This window comes from Parasteatoda tepidariorum, chromosome 9 (assembly GCF_043381705.1).
Source record: "Parasteatoda tepidariorum isolate YZ-2023 chromosome 9, CAS_Ptep_4.0, whole genome shotgun sequence".
NCBI classification, from domain to species: domain Eukaryota; kingdom Metazoa; phylum Arthropoda; class Arachnida; order Araneae; family Theridiidae; genus Parasteatoda; species Parasteatoda tepidariorum.
Window position 1 is genome coordinate 48,819,745 of NC_092212.1, and position 10,303 is coordinate 48,830,047.

General features: G+C 28.7%; 1 protein-coding gene across 2 annotated transcripts in view; it reads left to right on the forward strand.

Annotated features, from left to right (window-relative positions):
* Positions 1-5,607: 5,607 nt before the first annotated feature.
* Positions 5,608-10,303, forward strand: part of LOC107450960 (uncharacterized) — a gene marked incomplete at its 5' end in the record, with an annotated part of 22,109 nt that continues 17,413 nt past the window's right edge. For both annotated transcript variants that reach the window (XM_043049951.2, XM_043049952.2), the window contains 1 exon segment: positions 5,608-5,652. In XM_043049951.2, the coding sequence (XP_042905885.2) occupies positions 5,608-5,652 (45 nt within the window).

The window sequence follows — 10,303 nt, forward strand, 5'->3', positions numbered from 1 at the left end:
ATGTTTATTCAGAGAAAGTACGTTTTTGTGTCTGATTTCGTAACTTAATTAATAGTTAGCACTAATTAATTAGCATATTTGAGGTCACCCCCAGGAACCATTAAGATTGACACTTAGTTCGTGAAAATCCGATCATTAGAACGAAAGTTATTCAGGGTGATTCGTTTTTTTTTTTGCGGACTGTACATTTTGCCACTCTTCGTGCTGTTTAAAGAGCTAATAAGTGGAAAACTAGGTATGTAGCATTTTCAGAGTGGCTATAATACGGTTAAGAAGAGGAAAAATGGTATCCGATTTATTTTATTTTAGATATATCAAAAAGCGGGAATTAGAATTTTTTGTCTTAATTTATTTACCACTACTTAATTTGAAATTTAAATCATTCAAGTATACTCAAAACTAATGTTGACTAGTTATGTTAAAATTAAAATGAAAGCAAAAAAATCGGTATTGCAGTCCTGGGCAATGCAGAAGTGAATATCGCTTTATCTTATTTTACTTGATTATTATATACCCCTTAAAATGTCACTTACCTGCTTCATCCATAAAGTTCTTCAATTTTCCACGTCATTTTTATTTTATACAAATTGTAAATGACAATTATTTTGTACAAATAGACATGTCAATAACTTTCGAGAAACCAATATCCGATCTGTCAATCGAAAAAAAGACATTAGGTCTAAGATGACGTATTTTACTTCATAGATAATAAACAACATTGATTTCTTCCTTAAACAGCAATTTAATACAAAGAGAAATATAAATAAAATATCAGTATCCTAGATTAGTTTCCTAAAGTTATCATAAAATATTAGGATAATTATTTTAATTTTTTTTTAATAATCTATATATGGGTGATTCTCACGAAATATGACAATTCACTGTCTCTTGCTCCAGGATCTAATACTATAATACTAAAAGAACTTTTTTTCGAAAAAATTAATAAATTCCATTGCTGTTAGCATTTTAAAATGACTTTGCACTAGCATTGACTGTCTTGTATAGTTAAAAAATTTAATTGAACTTCACAATGTCATTTTCCTGGCATGTCCCAAACAGTGCTTCTTATAATAACTTGCTTCAAAACTTCCCATAAATTTCACAATTTCTAATTTTTTTTATCTCAACTGGTGCAAGCATTTCTAGAATATACGCAGAGGGTATTATTTACAAAAACTTCGTTTAAAATACTTTTTTCTGTTTATAATTTGTTTGTCCCAAGAAAATCTGCGATTTTCCTGTCTACTTTTATTTAGTGGTTTATAACCAAAATAAATAGAGTCAGCAATCAATATCTTATGTTAATAGATTGATTAGATACCCTCCTATATGAAAATGCCTTGTTGCATGAATAAAGAACCAATTTTCTGGTTCAAAATCTATTTCAAAAAATTTTTCAAGGTGAGTAGGCTTTTGTGTTGTCATTTTACTGGCTTCTTTAAATCATTAATAACATAAACTACATAGATTTATCTAAGTTATTTTAAGAAATCCTGTTGTTTTCTGCAGAATGTAAACATCTTAGGACAAAATATTAAATTAAAGTAAAGTTACATGCTATAAAAGGGCGAATTTGTCATTACCCTGGCTGTCATTTTCCTGACTTTTGAATTCCAAAACATTGAAGTGCTACCAAAAAATTTTTTTAACTGCTAATACTGTAACGAGGAAAAGCAAATATTAACCTAATACCAAGTTTATGTAGGATTGTAATATGGTTAGATGTAATCAAAGCTATTTATTTATTCAATGACTGATTATTATACACAATTTTATTTTGTACATATCAGCAACAAAAAAAAAATTTGATTCTTTATACAGTGGATAAAAAGAATTAATTTAAGCAATTTATGGTCCATCTAACATAAAGGCTTAAGTTGAGTTAAATGTAACTAAAGAAGTAGACAAAAAAATTTTAGACTATTTTTTTACTTTAAATTTGAAAAATCTTTTTGGTCCGAATTGTCATGTTTAAGAAGAATCACCCATATATGTTTCTCTTATTTGGCACCATATGGTCGGGTATTTTTCTATCTATTTGCTATACTAGAGTTATTATTCATTTTGTTAGATTGTTCTAAGTAATAATTTAGGTAATACTGAATAGTTAGTATACGTTAAGTTACTAACTTAACATATAATTTTCGTTAGAATACTGCGTTAGAATAATTTTCTATTTTCATAGAAATAAAATCTGCGAAGAATCTAAGATTTTATAGAAATAAAATCTTAGTTACGAAATAATAATTTAGATTTACTTTTGATCCTTTCTGAAAAGGCTGAAAAAAATTTAAACGATAAACAGTACTATAGTTGCATACTGTCATACAAATTATTATACAAATTTCTACAAATACCGTGAAATAACGCATATATATATACTAATACTTCAAATACTTCTATATAATACTTCTGATATTAATATTTCTGTTGCATACTGTACAGAAATATCCCTAACTCATACTTACGGGGCTGCCGGATAGTTTTTAAATCTTTACTAAAATTCAGTATAGAAAGAACTTTGATCACATCTCTTTGAACATCTCTTGAAAATAGTTGTAATAGAAATCAAAGTACTTCTGCATGGGTAAAGCCGAGGGCAACATATAGACGTAGAAAAAAATTTTTTAGATGATTGTTTAAAACTTATATAGGTGTTAGGATTGGAGGAGGGGTTATAAAATTTGAACATTCAAATGCAGTTGTGCTACGCATTCAGATAGGTTACCTTCAAAGCTTACATGCTGTACAAGATAGTTTTGAAAAGTGACCAAGCTGGTCACCAAAAGTGACTACTAAGTAATAAAAAACATAAAAAAGTTAATTGTTTTCATAAAATATTTTTCTTTACATTAAAACTATTAGAAACTTCTTGCTCCTTAGTAATTATTTTTTGACGTTGATAAACCTCAATGATAATAAAAACGAAGCAAAGTTTTGCTAAATAGTTTTAATGGATAGAAATTTTCAAAAAATATCGCAATTTTGGATAAGTTTTAACTTTATAAATATAGATTTTTTTTTAACACTCTGTAGTATAAAACACTTTTTACCACACAAAATCGTTACATCCAATTTATATTAATAACCATTTTTGAACCCATTGAAATTAGATAAGAAAATGCTACGAAATAATTTTTAGTTGCAAATTAATATTAAAAAATAATGCTATGGACTGTAAAACAACAATGCAGTGAATGTTATTAATGAAACTTCTTACATTTACAGTAAAACGAGAGGTAATATAAATTCAGTAATTGCGAAATTATGTTTTGCCACTTATTTGTTGTTTATTTCATTCTTTAATTAACAATAATAATTTTTTATTATTTTTCTTTATTTATGTTAGTTTATAACATTTATGATATTGTTTGTTTAAATTTGAAAAGTAATGTAATCTGTTTTACCATACCATTCTTAAATTTTCGAGAGTAACAAAAATATGTTTATACATCAGCAAAATAATTAAATAAACATGCACGTACATGCACAACGCAATCGAAGAATGATGAGCATATTTTTTCAGATATCATACTATTTAGTACAAATTCTTATTTGGATCTTGTGTTTCTATTAGCTTAAAAATATTTATTCTAAGTTTGGAGAAGGAAGGATGAATTATTTTTTAACATATTCTGTTACTCTGTTTTTCACACTTATTTTAATCTGGTGTCAATATTAGTTTCAACTCAATTTTATTTCTGTATTTATTTTTCTATAGATTAAACAGATAATTAAGTATACAAAGCTTTCGGCAGTTTTCAATATGAACAGAATTCTAAGTAAAATTTGAGTATAAATTGTTTGCCTTTTTACGAAAAACGTATACAATAAAAATTTCCACTTGCAGCTTTTTAGATTTGTTTTTCTGTCATACCTGTAGTTCTTTAATTTGAATTGAATGCTTTAATGGATTTTAATCTTCGTCACGTAAGTATAACTAAATTACTATCCAAATTTCAATTACCTAAATTTACTACTGAAAGCTATTTCGTTGAAAATGAATTTCTCTCAGCAAATGTACCAATTCATCATTATGAAATGACATTTACTTTATATTTTTCAAAAGACCCAAGTGCATTTGAAGTTTCCAAACACAATGTTTCGTGCTTATAACATGTTTCATTTGACACGATTTTCACTTTGATTCGTTTTTAGGTTAAAGAAGAAATGAAATAATTTGGCGATAAAAACTGCCTGGTAACGTAAATGTCTGCCAAACAAACAGTTCACTGGATACTTAATAAAGACGTCTCACTTAACCTTTACATTCTAAATAAAAATTATAAAAATATAGTTAATTTATGACATGTTGAGTGAACTGGCTGTGTTATATTAAAATGTATGCGCTAAAACAAATTTAATACAAAACTTTTTTAGTTAATTATCTTAAAAGTGTGATATATTAAAATTCTTTGTTCTTTCATATTGTTTTGGCAATTAAAACAGTCATTTTCAAGAACGCTGATGCTTAATTTATGCAAAATTTAATAAAAATAAAGAAAATACAATTTTTGAGATTAATGTTAATTGCAACACTTTAGTCAATGAATTATATGCTTATATTTAATAAAAAAACAGCTCTCTAAGTGTTTAATAATTTTTTTCTTACTTATTACGCCCGTAAATTAAAAGAATCCATTTAATGCAACTACATGAATTCGATTTTCTTTTTCCGCATGTTACAGAAATTTATTTATCTTCGTACAATGTCATGCCTTCTCATTGGATAAAATAATCACGTGACAGTATCTTCAATAATGAAGGAGATTAAGAAATCTTTGGCTGCCAGCAGAATATTTTTTATAAATTAAAGCAGTACTTACTTGTAAATTTATTTCTTATTTAACGGTATTAATTAGTTATATTTACTTGCTATGCTTCTTAATATTATTCTCTTCTATTATTAAATTAAACACATTCAACTGTCTCATTAACCAATATATTTCAGTATCATTAGTCTATTGATTTGATTTAACTCTTTTTAATATCGTGCCTTTCGAATGTAGTTGTAATTCTAACGCAGTTTGTATATTTAATGAAAAAAAATTCCAAGTACATTTAAATCAATACTGTTAAAGTAGTAATGAAGTTAAAGTAGTTGTAATGAAGTTAAAGTCACTAATTTTAGCGTTCATTAAAGTAACAAATAAGCAATTTTTAAAATAAAGCATATGAAAAAGTCTTAGAATAAAGTGTTTAAACAAATATATTAACTTAATATATATTTATTTAATCACTCTTTTCTTCTGTTTTCTATACACATTCTTTTTACATCTTTGCAGTTTAAATGCGGTGATTTAATATGTTTTTCTTCATAAAAAGTTATCTATGTTATTATTTGCAAACTCTAAACATATTGCTTCAATAATTTTGCATTAAAAACATATGTATTTAGATAAAAAATATGATTTAAAATCAAAAATTTTATTCTTTATATGTGTTGATTGGTAAACAAAAATAAATAGTCCTGACTAAACAAATATTTATTTTTAAAGGGGGTAGGCGAACTTTCCTTTAAAATAAATATTTTTTTTTGTCTCTTAGGCTTTTTTTCCCTCTACGTATTATTGTATTTTTGAATTCTATTGTGATTTCTTTTTACAGAAATGTCCTTGGAGATAAAAAGCGGCCCCATGCTTTGGCACAAAAGTAAGTATTTCTTAATACTAACATTTCTATTCTTCCTTAAAAAAATTCATAATTCATTTAATTTTCACTACTTGATATCACGAGAAGTAATTTTTTGTTTTATTTACATAATTCGATATTATTAGAAGTAATTTCTCATTATATTTATACTGTTTTATATCATGGGAGGTAGTTTCTCGTTTTATTTACATGATTTAATATTTTATGAGGTAATTTCTTATTACATTTACACTATTTGATTTATATTTACACTGTTTGAAGGGAGGGATGGACTGGCCCACCGGGATACCCGGGACTTATCTCTGTGCGCCCTCTTAACTGGCGCCCAACAACTTGGTTACTTTCGGTTGAAATAAATTAAAAGAAGAAAAATCAGGGGGAAATATTATAAATGAATGATTTGAAATAAAATTCTATTTAATCGTTCACCCTTTTCAGATTGTATACTCCTCTCTTAGGTTAAAAAAAAACAAAATTGTTCCATTTGCCCGCAATGAGGGTTGTTGTAGTTCATTTACGTCGCACTAGAGCTGCACAATGGGCTATGGGCGATTGTCTTGGAAACATCCATGAGGATGATCCGAAGATATGCCATCAGGATATGCCAACGAAGATTTTGATCCTCTGTGGAGTGGATGACGCCCCCTCTTCGGTACCCCACTACCTGCACGCGAAGTTGAGCACTTTACTGTAGAACAGTTTAACGAGGACCCATACCTCACACCCTCGGTCCCTACGCAGACTGATCCAAGTGGTCACCCGCACACTGAACGCAATCAGTGATGCTTGACTTCGGTGATCTGCTGGGAACCGTGTCTTAACGATCAGTCCACAGCGGGACGACCACAATGAGGGAGCAAAGAGGTTGTAGTTCTTAACAAAACCGCCGGTAAGTTCCTAAAAACTAACAACCACCCCATCTTGATCAATTTTGTTTCAATCGGAAACAAAATGTTCCGATAGAACCTTCTGTTCATTAAAAATCTTTCTTTCAAGGGAGCTTGATCTTTTCTTTGGCTGAAAATGCCCACCAAATCATTCCTTTACACGTCTCCCACCGAGGTGATAGACATTCCTTTGATGACCGATAGGAAAATACTTTAATTCAAATGTCTCCACGCGTCATATCTTTATTGCTTCAGGAAAAGTGCTGTTGGACTCCTCTCAGAGCTTTTAATTTTCTCCCCCAGGGGTATATATCTGCATGGTCCTTTATCTCCGAATTTCAGGCGCAAATTTCTTATTTCTACCTGTGGAAATTTTCTAGGGGGCTTTCTTTTGCTGAAGAATTGTTAATAAGAAACCCACAGAGAAATACAATTTTAAACTTCAAATGAAATCACAAGGAAGCCCAGGCTTTTTTGTCCTTCTCTTATAAGAGTTTTGCTTGAGCTCATCACTAAAAAATTCTTTCCCTCCAGCCACCTACTGAGTTAAGAAAATAGTTACTTACTTTTTTCGAATCGTCAAATGCAATTATTCATATATGTATTAATTATTTAACATTTATATTGTGTTACCTGTAAAAGATGAATTGTTTGGGTCATTAATAATTGAAGAAGTTTTATTATAAACTTATTTTAGAAAAGGCACTCAATTTTATTTTTAAGAATGATTTTTTTAATGGGTGGTCATAGTTATTAGTCAAGAAGATATTTAAAATTTGTTTAAGATATTTGAAGTAACAATAATATATTTCAAAACTATCGAAATCTACTTTACTTTTATACTTCATGCTGGAATTTAATAATTAAAATTAAGAATAATAAAAATAGATGTGTATCACACAACACTTATTAACAATTTCCTATTTCTTATTTCACAACACTTATTAACAATTCTTTTAACTCAAGTTAAATGTAAAAGATTGTTCTTTAAACTTAAAATCATCAAGTCTCGTCTTTGTGGATGATTAATATTTAGAAGTACCTGTTATTATGGTTACTAAGAAAGTCATATTGAATTCCTATTAAAAGTGACGGTATTCGTGTGACATCAGTTCAGAAATGTTTAAAAAGACAACCAGTTTTAACTTTTTAAAGCAACAATCTTAGTTCTTTATAAAATATTACTTTAACCTGCAGAACCTTTTTTTTAAATATAAATATTACAAAATTAATGTATTTTATTCTATTATACTAGTTAAGGTTGTAGAAAAGTTTAGTAAATATTTTACCAACTCTTACGCTTGTTAGTAAAGGCAATTTATTGATACATCTGGAAAAAAAATTCTTTTTTTGAAAAATTTTCTAAGGATTTATAATAATATTATTTCTAGATTAGTGTTATTCAAAATTTTAAGTTAGTTGTTGCGCTTCTGTCATTAAAATTTCAATTTTAATTTATGATTTATTTATTTGTACTTAATATATTCAAAAAATTTAATAATTTGAAATAATTTAACTACTAGAGAACTACTAGAGAAATTCAAATTAAATTTTCCAATTTATCATATACACATACACCGAAGAGCAATTACAATATGACCACCCTGCTAATGTAGGACCACCTTTAGCTCTCAAAACTGCTAGCACCCGCAGTGGCATTGATTCCACAAGGTACTGATAGGTAGTCTGAGTTATCTGGTACCAAGCGCTCGCCAACTGGTCCTGCAATTCCCTCACAAATGCGAGGGGGTAGCGTGGCAGCACGGATTTGGTTTTCCAAGTAAGACCACAAATGCTCTATTAGATTAAGGTCAGGTGAATTTGGGGGCCAAGAAATGACTTAAAAGTCACTGGAAAGTTCCTCGAACCAATCCATGACGATTCGACCCTTATGACATGGTGCATTATCCTGTTGGTAAACACCATCCCCTGCAGGAAAAACTGTTGCCATGAATGGGTGAACCTAGTCTGTAGCTATGTTCAAGTAGCTTACAGACATCAGGGATTGTTTTATAAGGATTATGGGTCCTAATGTGCCCCATGAAAACATTGTTCCTGGGCGAGAAACCATGAAAACCTGGGCCAGCCCATTGTTATAGATGGAGGGTAATAATGTAATGGCTCTTCGGTGTATATATACTTACATACTAATATAAATGCAAGCATATCACACGGCACCCCCTAAAAATTGCATCTACCACCCTCCAGAGTATCCCAGTCCATCCCCGATGAGAGGAAACTGTTTATTTTATTTACACTTGATATCATAAGGGGAAATTTCTAACTTTACTTCCGAGGCTTGATATCATACGAGGTAATTTCGCTTTTCCTTTACATCATTTTGTTTCATTTAAGGTAATATCTCATTTTATTTATATGGTAAATAACGAAAGGTAATTAACATCTTATTTACATCATTTAATATTATTAGAGGTAATTTATCATTTTGTTTCCACTGTTCGATATCATTAGAGGTAATTACTCATTTTATTCACATTATTCGATATTATTAGATGTAATTTCAAATAATAACATTTCATACTTTGTTATCATTAGGTGATTTTATAACAGTAACAGCATATAATTTCAATCACTATGTATCTGAGGATATTTCGGAAGGAGCTTTAATTTTAAATACACATTTAAGAAACAGGAAAATCGGGAATCGTTTCTCCATGGATTAATCACAAAACTTGGCAGTGATCCCGTTTAATGAATAACTGTCAAGACTATTATAAATCATAGTAGTTCATTCATTTGTTCTCGTTCATTTTGTTCTTGGAAGTTGAAACACCTTTTACACATCATTTCATTCAGGTATTCAGTGTAAATGCCAAATTATAAGCTCATAGCAGTAGATTGTGTAACAAAAAAAAAACTCATCTGCAATGATTTGGCAGTTAAATTCAGTAACCAGTGTATACAGTGAGTTAGATAAATTAAGATACACTTAGCATTCTTAAGAAAATATTATTTCAGAAGGCTTTTTTTATGAAAATATAACAATGCATAGAAAAAGTTTATATTTAAAGTTTATATTTAAAGTTTATTTTTAAGATTTTTCAGTACAAAATTAACTGATATTTAATTGAATTGTTTAAATAAAGAGTTTAGTAACACATAAGTCACAATCAGCTGCATTTCGACAAACGGTATTATGTACACTTTTAAAATTGATTAAACATTGTCATTGTAAATTAAATTTGACGTGTAATTGAGGAAATTTTATGGGACTACAAGCGGTCGTGTTAACCGTATTTAGCGGTCGTGTTAACCGTAACAAATATGGGCTTAAAATAACCCCATAGATGTAAGTTTAGTAAAGTCAGTATGTTAGTATAATATTTTAAGATTTTCATAGAACACCAACGTTAAACTTCATACCTTATCTACATATATTAATATAAATTTAAAAGAGTTTATCATAACTACTTTGATATGGATGATTTAAATATGGGAACTATAAAAATTTATATTATTATATTTATGCTCCTTTAGCACTATGAAAAGTTAGAGGGGATAGAAATTTGATTAGGAGTTGGTATTTTGGAGCCACAATAAAATATGTAGATACATATTGTGCAGGTTTATGAAAATTGACCAATATTCAATATAATTGAACATTAAAATTATGCTGAACGAAACATATTTATGACAAAAACTTATTTAACTAAAAATATACGTTAACGTATTCGTATATAAGTTGGAATGGTGGAATTATGTTTAGAAAACTTTAACATGATTTTCTTTATATATATATATAT